The sequence below is a fragment of the Ambystoma mexicanum genome, chromosome 6p (assembly GCF_040938575.1).
Source record: "Ambystoma mexicanum isolate Mex_15411 chromosome 6p, UKY_AmexF1_1, whole genome shotgun sequence".
NCBI classification, from domain to species: domain Eukaryota; kingdom Metazoa; phylum Chordata; class Amphibia; order Caudata; family Ambystomatidae; genus Ambystoma; species Ambystoma mexicanum.
In genome coordinates this window covers 1,486,170,028-1,486,190,534 of record NC_090935.1, presented here as the reverse complement: position 1 = coordinate 1,486,190,534, position 20,507 = coordinate 1,486,170,028, and the positions used below count along the sequence as shown (strand labels likewise).

The window sequence follows — 20,507 nt, the reverse complement described above, 5'->3', positions numbered from 1 at the left end:
TGGTCTGCTCAATGGATGTTGCGCCACTGTTTCCATGTGTTATTGTATATGTACATATAAATGTTGTGTGCACACAGGATATGTCAATGGAGGTGCTGGGTGCATTTGTGTGTGAGTGAGAGTGTATGCAAGCATATGTGTGTTGACTTTGTGTCTGAATGAATGATAAATAATGCATTGTTTGTATGTTCTATTGGAATGTAGTTTGTGAAGGTTATGTTGTGTGACTGGGCTCATGGCAGGCTTGCTGAAGATGTGTGGGCGCCCAATTGAATTTTAAAGATATTCCACCAGTCTTATTATGAAAGTAATAACAGAGCATCAGCAATGGACTCTTGTGGTGTAGTAGTAAAGTGTTATCTCTCAGGGATTTAGGTTGTTTGACCGAGGCACAAAATCTCTGCGGAATTGACCGTAGTCATTTTCGCTGCGAATACGTTTTTACCTCGGTACAAAAAACCAAACCCATGTCTCCCCAAACCGCCAGTACACCTATAAACACCCCTACTTACCTTTTCTCCATCCGCTGCCTCTCCTGTACCCTGCAGTGTCAAATCCATCCACCTAATGTGGGTCAGACCTGACGCTGCAGGGTCCCTTTTTCTTCTTTTTTTTTGTTGGGTCCCCTGCCACCAATGCGGAGGAAGCAGGGGACACCCCTGCAACCGCTGATGCCAAAAATACCAAACATGTGGACCAGGGGACACCCCTGCATCCCTAGCTCTTCATGTTCAGTATCTTCGGCTTTGAACTAATGGTGGTGACTGAATTCAGTCAAATCTACCATTCGACCAAATGTTGTCGAACAATTTGCCCGAAACTATCCCTAAGAGCCACCATTCGCCCTCCCTCCACCACACACCCCTGCCCCCCCAACATTTTCAGCAAAGTTACTCCACTGCCCTTACAGGTACAACGAGCCAGTGTGCAGAATCAATCTGCCAGCCAAACAGCGTGCAGTATCAGACAAGTTAAAATAACATAACATAATCCTAAAACATATGTATTTTGCCTTGGCGAGTATAAAACCTTGCACTGTCCCAGCATGGCAGACCCTTGCTTTGGAAGCAATACAATGTTAAAGATTTTAATAGTCAAACATTGTTATTTAATTTCTACTCTACTTCCACTTCATTCATTTTTTAAGTTGATAATTGTTACTTAATGTGATAGCTCACCTTGTTATTTTCCTTCAACATATATGAAACTAGTGGGTTACACACATTTTAAATTTGTTACCTCTGTTGCTGCTGCTATGCTGGTTTCCATTTGCCGAGCTTGTGTATTCAACTCATTAATCTTTTGTTGTCTCTTTGTGGCTTCTCCTTGTAGTTTTACAATTGCTAGGGCTGTGAAATATGGACAACACCAAAATATGAACTGAGAAACTTGTTTCTAATGCCCTCATCAAGGTTCATTTTCACCTTTGAATATATAATGAGCCTGGCCAACCCTCCTAAAAAAGTATGCTGCTAGCTACTATGTTGAACTTTCTTTTCTTTATTAGCAGAATAAGTAACTTACCTGTGATTATAGATTCCCAGGTGTTCTGTTGAATGGCCCTTATCTATTTTGTTTTTCCAAACTCTCTGAGTGGGATGAGGTTTAAATACGTTTAAAATATGTTGAAGATTTCCTCTGTGTAATAAATGTTGTAACATTGTTGTGCTAGTTCTAGTAATCTTTTAAGCATTTTAATATTCGCTTCTGGGCTTGAGTGGTTCTTTTGAACTGTCAGCTTGGACTTTCTCAGATCTTTATAATTAATCTGTCTTTTTGATGACTCTTCTACAGAACCTGCTCTTTTCCAGCCTAAACTCTATTCACAAACAAAGCCAATAGGTTTGTCTTTTGTATGAGAAAAACCTTGTGTGAATGACACAGAAGATAACCATGAAAATGGAGCGCAGGAAATGTAGTACGCTCTGAATGGGTAACATAGAAAGCATCCATGCTGGTAATAAAAAGAGTTAAGTATCAAGGGGGGGGGGGGAATCGGTGTATTTTGAAGAGTGGCCAAAAAGTACCTCCATTTGGCTATCCTAACCAGGTGGACCTCCTCCTCTGAGAGAGTCACATATCCTCCTGGCTACAGGAAGATCTGTGCCTTATTGCAGTACATGTTAGAACATATGCCATACCAGACCTGGTGTGCAAGGAATTCATGTACAGATAAAATAATAGAGGTGAAGCCCACAAACTCTCATTGCAAAATTCTGCTCTGGACCGACCTACTCAATTGGGGAATTGCAACCAAATGGTGTCTACTGTACAGAAATTACATCAGCCTCAGCAGCGGATTTCTTCAAATGACAAGCAGTGAAGACAACACAGACCTCAGTTGTGGACAGCAGAAATGTTGCTGATCTATGAAATCAGGACATCAGCATCCCCACTGTCCACCTGCCTTGAATTGTTTTGTACCAGTGTTAATGGGGTCTCCTAGTGAGACCCCAAGCACATTTTGCAGGAAATCTGGACCTTTTCCTTTAAATCATGAATGAGTGGAGCCTTTTTCCACTTATTGATTCTTTTGGGCTAGGTCTTTTGGAACTCTGTACTTGTATTCTACCTGTACTGTGGAGTCCACAACTCTCAAAGGCATCTGTATTTTACTATTGCAGCACACAGCTCCTTATGGGCAATGTTGCTGGGGACCCTTAGGATCCTCCTTTGAGATTCTTTTTTAATATCCTCAAGTAACTACAGTTCTTAAGGATAGAGAGATATTTAGTATCTCTCCAAAAACCTTATAGTCTGAGAGACTGGCACACAGCACCTTCTGTGGAGTGCCAAAGGGATACCTAGTATCCCCCTTCTCTCTGTACCAGTGACATTTTAGTGACATAGACGATCACCTAGTTCTGGCTGTTGGCAGTGGACGCGTTCTACCAACTATTGTGCATTTTTTATACCACATGCTATGTTCTTAGCCTCGCTAGTGCACAATAGTGCCACCCAAGTACCAACTTGGGGCCTCCCTTCTTCTTTTGCCATTACTAGCGTGGTTGTTCTTTGTCAACCCTTCTACTGTTCTGGGCGGGGGAGGCCTTTGTGTGTGTTTTGCCTTTGGTGGGAGCCCCTGGGTGTCTCCGCCTAGGCCCCAGAGTGTCTGGGCAGGCAGGAAGTGGGAGAGGAGTTTTCCACCCCCCTATCCTTTGTCTGCCAGAGTGCCTGAATAGAACCAGCTCCCACAGAGGATATGGCTGTCCTGATTGGACAGCCAAACGCCCATTTCTTTAAAATGCTGAGAGAGATTGCAGAGGAGTGAGTGCTGGAAATGTATAAAAGGTGAGGCTTCTGGAGGGAAAAGCATTTATACCACTGGAAGCTGAAGTAACTAAAGAACAAGATGACCAGATACGCCTGCAGACCCCTTGCAACACTGTGAAGCGACCACTGCTGTCCTAACCCCATTTTCTATGTGACAGAGGAGCTCCGAAGAGGACGACTCCTTCCCTTTGGCTAGTAGGAACAACCAGAGCTGCGGAACCCCAATACCAGGAGACCTGCTGCCCATTCTCCAGTGCATTAACGTGGAAAGGCCTAATCCGTCTACATTTTTTGCTGAACCCGTAAGCACGCTCCAGAGATCCGATCCAACTTGCCCAGACCCCCTCATCAGGACTGCAGGAAGCGAAGAAGACTGACCGGTCAGTCCATGTCCTTGGTTGGTGTTGCAGAAAAGGTGCCAAAACTGCAGAGTGAACCAAGAAGTTGCTGAAAGTCATGCTCCAGGTCGTCCCTAGAGATTGCTGCTGAGAGATCCACTCCATTGTCCTGCCTTCAGTCATCAAACCAAGGAATCCGGAGGTCAGGTCAGGCTGAAACATCACAGAGCATCCAGCACAAACATTTTCTTTGAACCTAAGGTACTGTGGGGAAAAAGGTATTGCTTACCTGATTCCAACAAGTCGCTCCAGAGCATTGGAGTGCACGTAGAGGTGTCCAGGGCGACCTCCTCTAACTCTGACTCAAGCTGCTGCTTGCATCCATTCTTCGAGTCCTTTATAAGGTCTCCCTTGTTAGTTGTTAACTTGCTGCTTCAAGAACATTAGAACCAGGAAGAAATCCACAGGAACTCTTTGTATTATTCTACTTGTCAAGACTTTGAACCCTCTCCGAACTACCTTTAACTAGGCTTATGATATACTAACTAACCATTTTCCTTCCTTTAAGTGACTTTACTATATGTGTTTGCAGAGTAAATGCATTACAGTAAAAACTGTTGAGAACCGCAGGTGTGCGTAATGCGTAATAACCAAAAATATGATAGCCTTGTCTTCTCCCTTTCTCACGTTGCTACAAATGTAACTGTGAACAAACACAAAAGTGAAAGTGCCCTTTGGAGTGTATTCTCAAGTATTCCAAAATGTTCTAGTATAAACATCTAAAGTGATTCTGGTGTAAATATAATACATATATAAATATATATTTTATATAAATGATAAGTGTAAGTGCTTCTTTGATGTGCATGTCTAAATAAGTTCTGTACACTTACCTATAGCTCACATCCTCCTCTTAAGATAAGCCTGACTGCTCTGCCACTCTACCAAGGTCCTGAGTTAGTACAGACCGATACCAAGAGTTGGAGATCTACATCCACTGGCATAGAATACTAAAGTCTTATGGCTAGTAGAACTTTAGGAAAACTCCCATAACAGGTGGTTGACCCACATGGAAGACAGGTGCCCAAGGCCAGGGGCAGCACCACCAGCCGTCCTGGAGCTCTGGCCAGGTCACGTTAGAGCTTTTCCCTCTGGGGTTTGGTGGGGGCCCTGACGGGTCTCCCAATGTCCGCTGTTGAACAGGGGATGTGGGGGCAGTCGACCAACATGAGAAGCAGACACCCAAGGCCGGGGGCAGCACCCACATCCATCCTAGACCTCTGGCCAGACTGTGTTACAGCTTTTCCCTCTGGGGACGGATGCAGACCCTGTTGGTGCTCCCTGGGAACCCTGCTGGGTTTGGTGATGATCGACCCGCATGGGAGACAGATGCCCAAGGATGGCGGCAGCACCCCCGGCTGTGCTGGAGTATTGGTCACGCTGTGTTATAGCTTTACCCTCTGGGAGGGACGGGGACCCTCCCAGCGCAGCCCATAACTGCTGCTGGGCTGGGGGGGTGTCGACTGACGTGCAATTCAGATGCCCGAGGCTGGGGTAAGCACCCCCTGCCATCCTAGTACTCTGGGCTGCATTACAGCTTTTAACCTCTGGGGAGGGATGGGGACCTCACTGGGGCTCCCAGGGGCTGCTGCTGGGCTTAGGGACAGTCAATCCACATGGGAGACAGGCGCCGAAGGCTGGCAGCAGCACCCCCGGCCGTCCTGGAGCTCTGGTCATGCTGCGTTTCATCTTTTCCCTCCGAGGAGGGACAGTGCACACGCCAGGCCTCTCCATGACCATTTCTGGGAAGCAGGTTGGTCGGCCCACATGGGAAACAGGCACCCAAGACTGGGGGCAGCACCTCCAGCTGTCCTGGAGCTCTGGCCAGTTTGCATTAGAATTTTGCCCACAAGGCATGGCCAGATACCCAGCCAGGACTCCACGGAACAGCCGCTGGGCTTGGTGATGCTCCACCCATATGTGAGACAGGCACCCCCGGCCGTCCTAGAGCTCTGGCCAGGCTCCACATGACCACTGTTGTACTGGGGGCAGTTGACCCACGTGCGAGGCAGACGCCCACTGCCGAAGGCAGCACCCCCGGCTAATCTAGAGCTCTGGCCAAACTTAGTTACAGCTTTTCCCTCCAGGGAGGGTCGTTTGTCACATTTACAAATCTGCAGTGCATTCTGGGTAAGAAAAACTAGCCGATTCATGCAAGTGATGACTCTTTGGATTCCCACCTTTCAGAAATATAGAGAGTTGCTTGGTTTCCTTGGTGGCGGTGGCACCCCAGGCCCAAATCTGAGGGACGGGATGAATCTTCCCTTTTCATGTCAGTTGACATACCAATGGTTTACCCTTTTTATTTTCCACCTAGGTAAGCGCACCCATGCAAATGAGGTCTGGTTTTCGTCGGGACATCAGTGTGAACATGAGAAGGTGGGATATGTGGTGTTTTACAAGCGTTTCATCATTTCCCATTGGGAAATGTGTGAAAATAGTGTTTCTTTCTCACATTTACAACTTTGCAGTGCATTCTGGGTAGGAAAAACTAGCCTGATTCATGCAATTGATGCCTCTTTGGATTCACACGGTGTCTTCCTTTCAGAAATGTAGGGAGTTCCCTGGTTTCCTTGGTGGCGATAGCACCCCAGGCCCAAATCTTAGGAGCTTGATGAATCTTCCATTTTCATATCAGTTGACATACCAATAGTTTACCCTTCTAATTTTCCACACAGGTAAGCTCACCCATGCAAATGAGGTCCGGTTTACATCGGGACATCTGTGTGAACGTGAGAAGGTGGGATATGTGGTGTTTTACAAGCGTTTCGGTCATTTCCCATTGGGAAATGTGTGAAAATAGTGTTTTCTTTCTCACATTTTCAACTTTCCAGTGCATTCTGGATATGAGATTTAAGTGCGATTCACACACGTGATCCCTCTTTGCATTCCGATGGGTGTATTTTTTCCTTGGTGGCTGCTACACCGCAGACCCAAATCTACAGATTGTCGAGAACGCCAAATCCATTGTACATGTGCTCTTCCCAGGGAGTTTCGTGTACCAGTGGTTTAGCCTTTTCCCATTGCGCCAGGGCCCCGCACCCACTAATATGAGATACCATTTTCATAGGGAAACCTGTCGGAACCTGGGACAGTAGGGTATGTATTGTTGCTGCATGTTTCGGTGGTTTACTGGTCACAAATGTGTAAACATTGTGTTTTATTCCCTACATTCTGGATTTTGAAGGGCAATCTGGTAATAAATTGTTAGCGCGACTCACTCAAGTGAGACCTCTTTGGATTCCCACCAGTGACTTCTTTTCAGAAATGCATGGGGTTCCTTGTTTTCCTTGATGGCTGCGATACCCCAGGCCGAAATCTGTGGGTTGTCCAGAAGGCCAAAACCACTATACATTCCGTATTCCCAGGGTGTTTGGTGTACCACTGGTTTAGCCTTTTCCCTTTGCACCCAGGTCAGTGCATGCACACATGTGAGGCACCATTTTGATAGGGGCACACTTGGAAACATGGGAAAGTAGGACATGTGGTGTTGCCCATGTATTTCGTTGATTTCCTGGTAGCGAATGTCTCACAATTGTGTTTTTTCCCTACATTTTGCACTTTCCTGGGCATTCTGGTTAATAAATTGTAGCGCAAATCACGCAAGTAAGAACTCTTTCAATTCCCACGGGTGTCATCTTTTCAGAAATGCATTGAGTTCCCTGTTTTCCTTGGTGACTGAAACACACCAGGCCCAAATCTCTGGTTTGTTCAGAAGGCCAAAACCACTGTAGATTTTGTCTTACCAGAATGTTTGGTGTACCAGTGGTTTAGCCTTTTCACTTTGCGCCCAGGTCAGTGCACCCAAACATATTCGGTACGGTTTTGATCGGGACACCTGTGGGAAGGTAGGACATGGGTTGTTGCACACATGTTTCTGTAGTTTACTATTCGCAAATGTCTCAAAGCTGTGTTTTTCCTCCACATTTTGAACTTTGCTGGGCATTCTGGGTAATAAATTGTAGCGCGACACACTCAAGTGACTCCTCTTTGGAATCCCATGGGTGTCTTCTATTCAGACAGACATGAGGTTCCCTGTTTTCCTTGATGGCTTCAACATCCCAGACCCAAATGTGTGGGATGTCCAGAAAGCCAAAACCACCATACATTTCGTCTTCCCAGGGTGTTTGCTGTACCAGTGATTTAGCCTTTCCCTTTGCACCCAGGTTTAGTGCACCCACACATGTGAGGTACAATTTTTTACCAGAACGCCTGTGTGAATGTGGGAAGGTAGGACGTGTCTTGGTGCCTATGTCTTTCAGTGTTTTCAGTGTTTTCCTTGTCCCAAATGTCACAACATTGTGCATTTTTCCCTACATTTTGGACTTTCCTGGGCATTCTGTGTAATAGATTGGGGCACAACTCATGCAAGTGAGACCTCTTTTGATTCCCACAGGTGTATTCTTTTCAGAAATGCACGGGCTTCCTTGTTTTCCTTGGTGGCTGCAACACTCCAGGCCCAAATAAGTTGGTTGTACAGAAGGCCAAATCCACTAAACATTCTGTCTTCTATGGTCTTTTGGTGTACCAGTGGTTTAACCTTTTCACTTTGCGCCCAGGTCTGTGCACCAATGCATGTGAGGTAAAGTATTCATTGGGACACATGTGGGAACATGGGAAGTTGTGGCCTTGTATTTCGGTGGTTTCCTGGAAGCAAATGTCTGAATATTATATTTTTCCCCTACATTCTGGACCTTGCTGTGCTTTCTGGGTAATAAAATATAGCGCTATTCACGCAAGTGAGACCTCTTTGGATTCCCACGGGTGTCTTCTTTTCAGAAATGCATGGGATTCCCTGTTTTCCTCTGTAACTGCGATACTCCAGCCCCAAAAGTGTGGGTTGTCCACAAGGCTAAATCCTGTCTTCCTAAGGCATTTGGTGTACCAGTGGTTTAGCCTGTTCCCTTAAACCCAGGTCAGTACAGGTACCTTTTTTATTGGGACACCTGTGGGAATGTGACAAGGTAGGACATTTATTGTTTTCTCTTGGTTCTGATAACGTTTTTGCATACATTTCCTACTGCAGTTTGTAATACAACCCTTTTATTTCCCAAATGTGCCGTATATTTAGTTGCTGCTTTAGGCACTGTATGCTTTTGTGACCTGTGCAAGTCCCCTATCCATCAAACGATCAGCCTATGCTATTTCACAAAATGTATGCGTTGCATTCTTCACCACATTGGTTTTGGTTATTTTGAAAAATGCTAAGTGCGTCAGTTTAGGCTGTCAGCATAACAATACTAAGTACCATGGCTTGGTTTTTGTCTTGTGGTATTGCTTGTTTTTTGAAACATTACAAAAAATGTCTGATTTCCTAACTAGAATAGTTGGGGCAATGCAGTGGAGCATTGATTTTCTCATTCATAGGCTTTATTCCGACAACAAAAGTCATAAAAGCAACACGACATAAATACATCATAACTCTTAACACACCAACAAAATACAATCATACAAAAAATGTATCATGATAGATCACTAAGACAATTAAAACGACAATACAGTGGGAGAACAGTATTACACAGCCTCACAGCATTACATTAAACAACAGTTAGTAAAAATGGCTGAGCTGGCTCCTTGAGGTTTTTCAGGTAAACTCTCCATGCCCAGCTCAAATAATTGCTAGTAGCAAAAACAGCTAAAACACCTGTTGGGTCTAGGCACTTAGCCAAGGCTTCGACAGTATCCCTGCAGCCATGATTTGAAAATAGCAGCTACAAAAAGCGTTTCCTCAGGGGCTTAGTCCCAGGGCAGAGTAATAAGTAATGACAAAGATCTTCAACGGCATCATCGCATAAAGTGCATGTGGGTGCAAGAGCGTTATTCCACTTATGCAGGAGAGCAGATGTGGGCAGTTTTGCTAATGTTCAAGGAGAGGCCATTCCTTTTTCTAAAAGCAACAAAAATCTCCAACTGCTTGCAGACATCTATGGGTGTTAAAGAAAGAAGTACTGCGTCATCCGCAAAACAGCAAAGCTGGCAGCTTTTTTCCAGCCCGAGAGTTTGCTCACCCAAAAGGTTTTTTTGATGATTGATCATGGAAGCCTCTACTTAATCAGTGAAAACATGCCCAGCACCTACTTTTTTTCTGCCACTTTTCCCAGTTTTTGCCAAACTATTGGAATTATGGGTACATAGTTGTTTCCTGACCTTCGCAAATGAACCCTTGCTGAACTTGGAATGTTATCTACTTTTTCTACTTTTCAGAAATGTTTTTTTTTTTTGTTCCCATTGAGCTTTCCTAACCTCCTCTTCCATTCCGTGCAAGCATGTCCTGTTAAAACAAAAAAGGGACACATCGCTTTCCTCTTACAAAACAGCAAATTCAGAACTGTAACCTTTTGTCCCTAGCTCTTACAAGAATAAAACCGCAGGCTTCTTTATAAATCATTGTATTGGAATTTTCTGAAAATACACCACATTTTGTCACTTTTATTTATTTTCTCATGCACCCCTACAGTAAACTATGAATCCTTGGTGGTGTTATGACAGCCTACATGTGGAAAGAAAGGGTGCACATTTGGCCAGGATATCACATGTAATAAAATAGGTACAAGGGATTGAATGCCGACAGCAATATGTCCAAAAAAGGGCTCAGTACTGGGAGGGAATACCCTCAGCAGTTAAGGGGTTAAATGAACTACAATGATGTCCTTTAAGAGCCACATTCTTCCCCACGTTACTCTGCCCTCCCCTGAGCATCACGCCCCCATAGAGATGTGAAATTGGGAAGGCACATAGAGAGACGAAGTGGAGCGAGAAAAGGGTGGACTGGCACCCACACAGCGTGGTATGCAGTTACACCGGGTGGTGATAAATAACTGAGCCATGTAAAAAAATACACAGTATTCACAAACATGTGTGCTTTAGTTTTCATGTGGCCGCAATTTACCACAGAATGAAAATAAAGATGCAACCAAATGTTTTAAGTAAGGACCCCTGACCTGGGATGACACACGTTAAAAAGCTAACAATGATTTTTTGAATTGAACCAAAATGCTTCTAAAATTGTATTAATACTATGATATTGTTGGGCCTGCCTATTGACAGAGCCTTATTGATAAACAAAACTTAGTAAACTCTGTGCATCTTCTCCTCAAGCCTACTCACTATTCATTCCTACCCATTTGACCTTTCTGCACATCAATTACGCGTTCAGCCAGTGTTCGAAGTGGACGGAGCGGTTGGGAGCAGTGCTCCTTTACTTTATTTTGTTTTACTGTTCCTATATGTTGGCCTCTAGGGTAGGCCTCATACCATCATGCTACGTGCATTCACAAACTCTCGGACACTGAGGTCGGTTCAACCTTCTCTTTATTCTTCCAACTCGTAACTGAATTCCCGTTCCCTTGTCCCTCCCCTTCCGCCCGCCTCCCGCTCCCTTCCGCCCTGGCGTGCCCTCCTACTTAAAGCGGCCGCTTTGCTTTGTTCACCAGCAACATCTCCCCCGTGCTTAACATGAGAGTCCAGGGTCTACATTTGCTCAATTAGTATGAGTGGCATTCACAGTATTCTCTGGGGTCTGCCCGGGGACTCTCGGGTCTCGCCGGTTGTTTGGGTCGGCGGGCTTCTGTTCTCTTCGGGTTCCGGCTCTTCTGTCATGGCGTCTGGTGGTTCTGGATCTTCCAGATATAGTTTCTTGAAGAAAGACGTATTTCGGGTTATCTCGCCAGGTTCTCCTACGGCAGTTATCATGGGACCTTTGACGGCAGTGATTACTCGAGGTTCTGGGCTGTACCGTGTATCCGTTTTCCTAAGGTGTCTTTGCCGTAATAGGATGACCTGTCCCACGTCGAGCTGTTGTTCTTTCGCTCTCCTCTTCTTGTCCGCCCATTCTTTCGCACGTCTTTTCTTCTCGGCGTCTCGTTCCCTTATGGCTGCGTCCTGTTCTGGGGTCTAGTCTTCCCATTGGGGTATGCGGGTTAGGGGTTTGTATTTCACCATCAGTTCGGCCGGTGTCTGCCCTGTCACATCATGTGGCGTGTTTATGTAGCTTCTGAGCATGCGACAGATGGCCTGTGGGTGTGGCATTTGGTCTACAAGTGCCTTTTGTCTTGTTAGTTTGACGGTGGCCATAAATCGTTATACCATCCTGTTGGCCTGGGGCCATAGCTGTGTGATCTTTTGGTGGTGAAAGCCAAGGTGGCCTAATAGCTTTGTGACTTTGTGTCCTTGAAATGGGGGGCCATTGTCTGTTTTTACGATGGCAGGTATGCTCCATTTGCTGAACAGTTCATCTATGATTGGTGCTACTTCATAGAATGACGTTGATGGCGCTTGTTTGACGAACGGGAAGCGTGAGTACTCATCAATTGTTACAAGCAGGTATCCTCCTTCTTCTAAGGGCCATAAAAGTCTATTGTGACTCATTGCCATGGTCATTCGGGTAGTGTTGTCAGTTGCATTGGGCTAGGGTTTGTCTTCTTCGCTGCTTGCTGGCAGGGTTCGCAGTGGGTCAGGATGTCTTCTACTACTATGTCCATGTAGGGGAACCATACGTGATTCCTTAGGATCTTCTTGATATTCTCGATTCCTCTGTGTCCTTCATGGGCTATTGCTACTTAAGTCTTCTGGAGGTCTTTCAGGGCTACTAACCGTGTGCCTCTTGGTAGTATTCCTTGGTCTGTGGCTACTAATTCCGAGTGTATTTTGGCTATGCGTGTTAGGTCCTTTTTGTCAGCTCCCCCCTCCCGGTTTCCTTTTCCGCCAATGAGTTTCTATTTGTTTTTGCTGGTGAGATCCAGTGCTGCCTTAATGGTGGGGCAGCTCTGCTTGTGGCAGCAAATTCTTCTGTGGAGATGGTGGAAGGCATGGCGTTGGTGGATAAGTACGCGATGTACTCCTCTGCTTCACAGCCAAATGAGTTGTCGCTGTTGGTCATCGGGTGTCTTGATAGATAGTCGGCTGGATTGGCATCACCCCCCGGTTTGTGTATGATGGCGTAGTCATACTCCTGGAGTCTTATGCCCCACCTTTCAATGCGGGGGGGGGGGCATCTTCGTTTTAGGGTTTCCGAAGAGGGATAGTAACATTTGGTGGTCGGTGACCAGTGTGAATTTTCTGCCAATCACGATGTGGTGGAACTTTTCACAAGCCCATACTGCTGCCAGGCTCTCCCGTTCGGCCTGTGAGTAGGCTCATTTCCGTGGGCAACAGTGCTCTGCTGGCATACGCAACCACTGGATGTCGGGTGTTGTCCTCAGGGTATATTTGGGCCAGGAGGGCCCCGAGGCCCACTGGGCTGGCGTCAATGTTGATAATGGTGTCCCATTCTGGGTAAAAGTAGGCTAGTTGGCGGTGGTTCGGCAGGTTTTCTTTGATGGTTTGGAAGGCTGCTTGGCATGTGAAGGATGCATCCATTTTGAGCAGTGCTCTCAGTGGGTCGGTCGTGGTGGCATAGTGCGGGAGGTATCGGGCACAATATCCCGCCATATCTAGGAATGATCTTAGTTGTGCAGTGGATGTGGGGGCATGGAGGTTGGTGATGGTTCTGATCTTTTCTGGGTCAGCCGTGATGCCTCTGTCGGAGAATATGTGTCCGAAGAACCGTAGGCTGGTTTTATTGATCACGCACTTGGGTCCATTGAGTGTTAGGTCTGCCTCATGCAGGATCTTGCATATCGTGAGGAGTGCTTTGTCATGTTGTTCTTGGGACGTTCCGAAGACAAGAATGTCATCGCTGTAGTTTAGGGCATTGACTTCTGGTGATATGGGTCTTCTGATGGCCTCTTGAAAGATTTCTGCCGCCGAGGATATCCCGAAATTGAGGCGTTTATAGCCGAATAGGCCTTCGTGGGTGGCGAAAGTGGTTATGGGTTGTGAGGCTGGATGTATGACAAGCTGATGGTATCCTTGGTTGAGGTCTAGTTTCGAGAAGTGGGTTGCTTGATTAAGTCTGATGAGCATGTCCTCTAGGCTGGGTCCAGGATGCCTTTCTCTCTGTATGGCTGCATTGGGGATGCGCATGTAGATGCATAGGCGCAGCTGCCCGTTGTCTTTGGGGACTATTACGAGTGGTGACACCCAGGGTGTCGGTACATCAACCTTCTAAATGATGTAATTTTGGAGTAGTAGCTGTAGTTCTTTGGCTACTTGTGCTTGGAGGTGGAATCCCACTTTGCGAGGGTGTTGTGGAACCGGTGTTATCGTAGGGTCAATGTGTAATTTGATGACAGAGTCTTTGAGCATCCCTACCCCTTCAAATAGTTTGGGGAAGCGGATTTTGAGGGTGTCCTTGTCGATGGGCCAATGAGTTAACGATTGCATTTCTTGTCTGTCCGACGGGTAGCCTTTTATTATTTCTATCGGTTTGTATTGGAGGTCAATGAGCGCCAGGCTCTGACTGTCCTGTAGCTGAGGAGGCATAGCCCAACTGAGGGTCTCTGTATGATGTGTATTGTTGTCGGCACGGTGAGGCCTCTATGGGATAGGTCGCAGGGGAACTGACCTTTGGATGTTAGGGGTAGTGCTGCCCCCCACTGGAAGATGTGTGTTTTCGACTGGCGTAGCGGGTAGAGATCCGCTATTGTGTGGTGTAGTTCCTCGTTCATCACGTTGATGGCAGCCCCGGTGTTGACAACAAATTGGTTCCGGGGGTCTCCCATTTGCACCGTCAGTCTGGGAGCAGGCGTGTCGTCGGTAGCTGCGCCGAGGAGTCCGACGTATTCTCTGTCATAGCCGTCTTGCAGGTATAGGGGGTATTAATTTTATGCGATCAGTGTCCTTGGTGGAGAGTTGTTGTATTGGTCATAGTCAGGTATCGTGGAGGTCACGCTACCTTCTTGTTCCTGTGATATTGTGTGCCCTCTGGCGTAGGCCTCTTCAGGAGTAGTCGTTTGGTGTTGGGCGTAATGCTGGTACTCATATAGTTTGTGTGGTTTCCTGTCAGGCTCTATTTGTAAGCCTTCATGGGCTCTTACAGTGTCTGGGCATGAGTGGGACATTGTCGGGTATGTCATACCTCTCTCAGCTGGTCACTGGTCGTATGGTTCCCTTTGTTGTTCCTGGTGTCGCCCTGGACTTTGCAGTGGTTGTTGACGGGTCGATCCTGTTTCGGAAAGTTTCTCTTTGCACATAGCCTGGAAGTGATTTTCTTGGCCACAGTGCATGCACCTTTGGCTGATTGCAATGCATGGCCCTCTGTGGGGGTATTCAAAACCGCATCAGTAGCATTGTCTGTCGCTTTGAGGCTGTTGTTCGGGGTTTCTGAAGGTCTGTCAGCTCTGTGGGCTTTGGTACATCGTGTATGGTGTTATGGCCGCAATGATATCTCCTTTTTTTGGGTTCTCGATGGCCGCGGCTTGGACATCTATCCATTCATATACTCTTGCTAAATCGAGGATCTCTTTGAGGGAGAGTTTTTTTTTTAGGAGGTGTTTTCTAAACATTGATGATATGCATCCTTCAATTATTCGTAGTCGTAATCGTCATTGAAGTTGGCAAAGTCGCATTTTAGAATTTTTCTTTGCAGGCAGATGACGAATTTGCCAATGGATTCATGAGCTATTGGTTGAAGGCATAGCGCTTTTAGTCTCTGTTGAGTGTCACTACCAGTTTGCAAATGATGGCTTCAAGGAGGCGTTGGTACGTGACTCGCTCTTGTGGTGGAATTGTTCTTTTTATGTTTTTGATCTCTCTTCCTGCTACATTTGTAAAGATGCTAATTTTGTTGGGAGGTTCCTGGGTTCCTATGGCACCCACAACGTCTTCGAATTCCTCAACCCATTCTTCCCACCATTGTCCCTGATCGTGGTGCGGGTTGAGGTTAAAGGGGTTGGGCGTCTCATGAGGCTGGCGTGGGATGTGGGGCCTGTATTGGCTGTTGGCAGTGCCCCAGTGTCAGCGGCCGTTTGTGCCGGGTCGGTCATGGCGTTCCAGTTCGTGGTGCCTTGGACGTGGTAGTTGTGAGCGGGCTGCAGGCCTTGTTGGCGGTGGTCGTGGTTACTGGGTGTGATGAGACGGGTAGCTTGTGACGTTGCTTGCCCTTCGTTCTGTTGGGGTTGTTGGCGGTATACAAACAGGGCCGTGGGCGGGTGTGACCCTCTCTTGTCTCCAATTGCTGTTCTGGGCCTGTCTGGGTAGCCTTATTCGTGATTATGCCAGTTTGGTGGTGTTGGCAATTTGGGTCCTCTCTCAGCAGGTGCTCCTGCGCGTGTTCTGTCCCGTGCCTGAGGTTTAGGCTTATGTGTCCCACTTAGGGCCTTTTTGAGTGTTCTTTTGCGGGCTGTCCGCCTAATGTCATGCCTGGATGGCGGGCTTTTCTGGGTGGCGGGCTTCTGCGCGTCAACTGGGGCTTTCAGTGTGTTCTGTGACAGGGTGTCCACTTTGTATTGAAGGCGGTTTTTGTGGGCAGTTCGCTACCGCTGGGGGTTGGTGGGGTGTCGGCGCGCCGGTCAGTGATCACTGTTCATTACTTGGTATGCTCATCTCTGTTTTTCTTTTCTCTTTGCGCTCGCCAGAGTGTTTTAGCATGCTTTTGCAGGGCAGCTCGGTTTTGTAGCCGTCTGCTCAGCTTGCGGTGGTGGGTAGGGTCTTGGGGCTTCTTACCCATGTGCTCGTCGCTTCTCCTGCAGCGCCTCCCCTGCGCTTTCTGGCAGGCTGCTGGATCCTCACTCTGGAGCGCACGCAGCGGTCTTCCCCTGGCTGCCGGCTGTCTTTCATTCTGCGTCACGGGCTGTAGGGCTCCTCTCCCTTTCCTGCCAGCATGGGCTGCCGGGCTCACCGTCTTCCTTCCTCTAGACGAGGTACGCCCGCTGCTTCCATTCTGCACGCGGGCTGCTGGTCTTCTTTCCACTTGTTCACCAGACGTCTGCTGGACTTACCCACGGCCCTCCTCATTCTGCAGCACGGTTGCACCTTTTCCACTGCCGGGCTCGCTCGACCCTCCTCATGGCACCATAGGTTCCCGGCGCCTCGTCATTGCAGGGTATGCGTTACCCTCCACTGCTGGGCACATGTCCCGCCACCCCTGCTGGTCACACACACCCCCTTTGCTGCACACCGTGGACACTGCTGCTTTGTCGCCAGTTGTTGGCCTCTAGAGTAGGCCTCATACCATCATGCTACGTGCACTCACAAATTCTCGGACACCGAGGTCGGTTCAACCTTCTCTTTATTCTTCCAACTCGTAACCGAATTCCCCTTCCCTTGTCCCTCCCCTTCCGTCCTCCTCCCGCTCCTTCCCACCCTGGCGTGCCCTCCTACTTAAAGGGGCCACTTTGCTTTATTCACTTGCAACACTATACTTTAATTTTTAAAATAAACTGTTGGTTTTGTTTTAAAATAAAAGTATAGGAAGAAGTTGAAACGTGCCCTTCAGCGCACTGCACTGAACATTCCCTTAAATAGCAGGTGTATATGTTTGGGGGTTTGGATTGTGAATGGGAGGGGATGTGGCACTGGGGTTTGTGGGGAGCGGACTCCTTCCAGCAGAGAACATAGTCCTGCGACTTCTTTTCGTACACTTCGACCACTGCTTTCAGCCTATAAATTTTCTAAAATCAACACGTCCACCTAGGGCACCTGTTGAGACTTGACTTATGCACTTTTTCAGAATAATTAATATGAACAATATTTGGGGGTCGTGAATGGGATTGGGTGTGTTGGGTGGGCTATACAAAGCCAGGTTTACATCCGAGTCCTTTACACACGCTGGCTGGGTAGTTCTCTGAATTGAAGTAGTTTTCTGAAAGTGAATACAGCAGGCATGCCATGTCTGTCCAACTCATACAGAGCTAATCCTCGTTGTAAATGACAGGGTGACCAGAATTTTAAAAAATGTATAAAACAGGACAGGTCACCAAAATAAAAGTAGGACTGAAATCTGTAATGTCATAACTTTGAACGCAATTGAATGGATAACTTGGAATGTTAATCGAAGTAGGTCAGCTGAATTTGATCTATTTTCCGAACTGCAAGTCATGCGACTAAATCATTATTGCATTCAGTTCAATGTCAAGTGTGTCAGTGCGTGATTCTTTCACTCTGTTACCAAGGGAGATGTGCTGACAGTAAGCCATTCAGATCAGTTATTGACAGTGGCAGTTCTTGTTAGTGTACCATTTAGGGGATTTCGGGTTTCTACAGACACAGTGCATCCCAAACGCTACATCCCCCTTCATATCCAAAGATCCGTTTGCTGGAGCAACCCCAGCTGTTCCTGAAAGCAGGGCATGATGTAAAAACAACATAGATATCTTGAAGTGAGGAGTTGAAGCTCTGTTTTTTGTAGATAAAATTTGAATAAGTTCAACAGAAACAGATACACACCCAATATACAGACTGGCCTAGTATTCAGAGACATGCTTTGTCTTTGCGTGTCTCCTGCAATAATCTCACCATATGGGAGGAGCTGAGGAGGGTGTGCATAGGTTTCAGTGAGTGTGGGAATTCTGATAGATGTTATAAGGGCCTTATAAAGGCTATATGGTCTACAATTGTGTTAGTTGTGTTCTATTGATTTGTCCATTATTAGTAATAGTGCACACAGTGCATACAGCAACAAATGTACAGCAGGTTCAGCAGCACTACCATCTAACCAGAGGTCAGCACCCAAAATCAAGCATTTCCTTAATGCTCACAAGGAAGCACATAATTGGTTGGGATCTGAGTGTGATCTTTCCAAGCAGGGAAGATATTTCGAGAGACAAAATAGTGTTTATTTACGGCAAAAGAAGCTACAATAAAAGGAAAAGGATTAACTGAACTAGTAGTATGAGCTGGCCCTTTGTAAAATGTTACAATATTCATTCTCTATGATCATTTCCATTATATATTGTAGTCCTAATAAGAACATTACACTTATCTTATCGGAGCAGATTATCAAAACCTAGAATAACCACATACATTATTGTACTCTTTCAAAATAACCCTCAAAGAAAAGGGAAGGAGACAAATAGCACAAGTGGGAGTTACTTGCTGCTTAGCATAACATCAACAAAAACATTTTGGGAATATATGAATGAAACACAAATCTATATCAAATATTGTCGCAAAAGATTGCTTGTACATAATGCACAATGGCATTTCTGCTGATTTGATTTTTCACAGGCCCCACCCTGACATTACAATGTTTGTATTCATGAACCATATGTCCTCATTTGGGCAGCCCCAGTATTTGGATGTGAGGACAAAATGGCTGTGGCATCTGTCTCAGCAATGTCCTCCACTACTGAATTTTAGAAGAGGGGCTGATAAGGGAAGACAGGTCTCACTGTAAGGATGTCTGGGTATATGCGGCTGTGTGTATGCTTAGTCCCCAAAGAACAGACATCCTCAGAGAATTACATTAAGAGGATTATATGCTAATGGCCTCTTTGAAAGTATATATTTTGATATTCCAATTGTCATATTATTAATTTAAAGATGTGATATACATAAATTAGTTTTGGGATAGATTGGTCAGCATAAAAGTCCAAATTACACATTCTGTGGGATGGTAGCCACTCAGGAGGCTCTACCTTCATGTGTTAGCTCTCTCGACCGGAACACAAGAGAAATATACATTTATACAACAGTCTGGTCCTGCATACAAGTACAGTCCAGCATGGACTAGGCCAAGCTGCACTTCACTGTTGATAACAAAAGGATGCTTGGGATGCTGTGGGCACTCTTTTTCAGAGGAAAATTGTTTAGAATGTCAGTGCTGAACTTTCCACGTAGGTGTGGCCAGACTAATATACACATGGATATTTTCCCTCTGGAAAGGATCAGTGGACTTAACCATTATTATAGACCTTCCTAAGAGAACACCAGCTCACATAATAGGTTGCTTGGCATTGATATAGATGGCCTCACACACTTCTGCAAAATGGTGAAATGTGTGGTGTTTCAACCTAGGTTATTAAGGGTGTTGGGGTGAGTGTGTATATGGGGGACTACAAGAGCATTGGAGAATACATCCAGCACCCTAAACATGCACAAAAATACAAGTTGTGAAAGCCCTTGTAAAACGTAGCAAACAGCACAGAATCCAGCAGCCACACACACAAACACACACACACACACACACACACACAAAGAACAGATATCACCTTATGAAAGCCCAACAAAGCTCGAGCAGCCATGCTTTAGTGAACCATAGGGTATTCACCTTAAAGCCGAACATAACCCCATGCCATAGTGAACACAGCTGCATTTAACATCAATTAGGGAAATATAAAGCACATTAACAATAATAATGAATGACAGTAGCCCTTTACACTAAACTGAGCAAGCAGTACATGTAGGCCTCGAAATCTAGTCAGCCATCCCCCACTGCAGAAATATCTACCAAACCTTTGCAAGGAAGCACACACACACCTCAACTGTAACTTTCCAGAGCATGCAGTTAAATGCTGCACAGTGATTGGCTAAGACCAGGGAGGCAAACCAGTTCCCAAGCTTGAGATGCGCTAGTGAGGTCATGAGAGAGCAACAAAGAGATAGCAGACCCCAGTGCTAAAAGGACAGTCCACTGCATACTGATTGCTTACAATGTATTGATCTAGTTGATTTCCCAGGCAAGCATTCAAAAGATATAAAACAAATAATGCAGCTGAGCAGTATGTCAAAATTTAATACAACAAAGGTCATAAGCCTGCAGGAGTAGAGCAATAACTGGTGGAAGACATGTCTGTTAAGACAAAGTGAACAAGGCACAACACTGCCCTCTGCAGGATAAAGTGCACCAATAAGGCTTCATTGGTTAAGGAAGGAGCCATGCAGAAAGGCATTACACATGAAGTAGGATTGATTAGGAATAGTTGATTTGTTTTCAAGAAGCTCACACATTGACCTCAGTGAATGTAAATAATAGAAATAAAAACACTACATCTTCAGGAAGTCACAAAATATATAGATACA

General features: G+C 46.0%; 1 protein-coding gene across 2 annotated transcripts in view; it reads right to left on the bottom strand.

The window, feature by feature from the left end:
* Positions 1 to 20,507, bottom strand: part of LOC138511074 (coiled-coil domain-containing protein 158-like) — a 1,345,385-nt gene that overhangs the window by 214,680 nt on the left and 1,110,198 nt on the right. For both annotated transcript variants that reach the window (XM_069626574.1, XM_069626575.1), the window contains exon 7: positions 1,240 to 1,349. In XM_069626574.1, the coding sequence (XP_069482675.1) occupies positions 1,240 to 1,349 (110 nt within the window). The remainder of the gene's footprint in view (positions 1 to 1,239; positions 1,350 to 20,507) is intronic.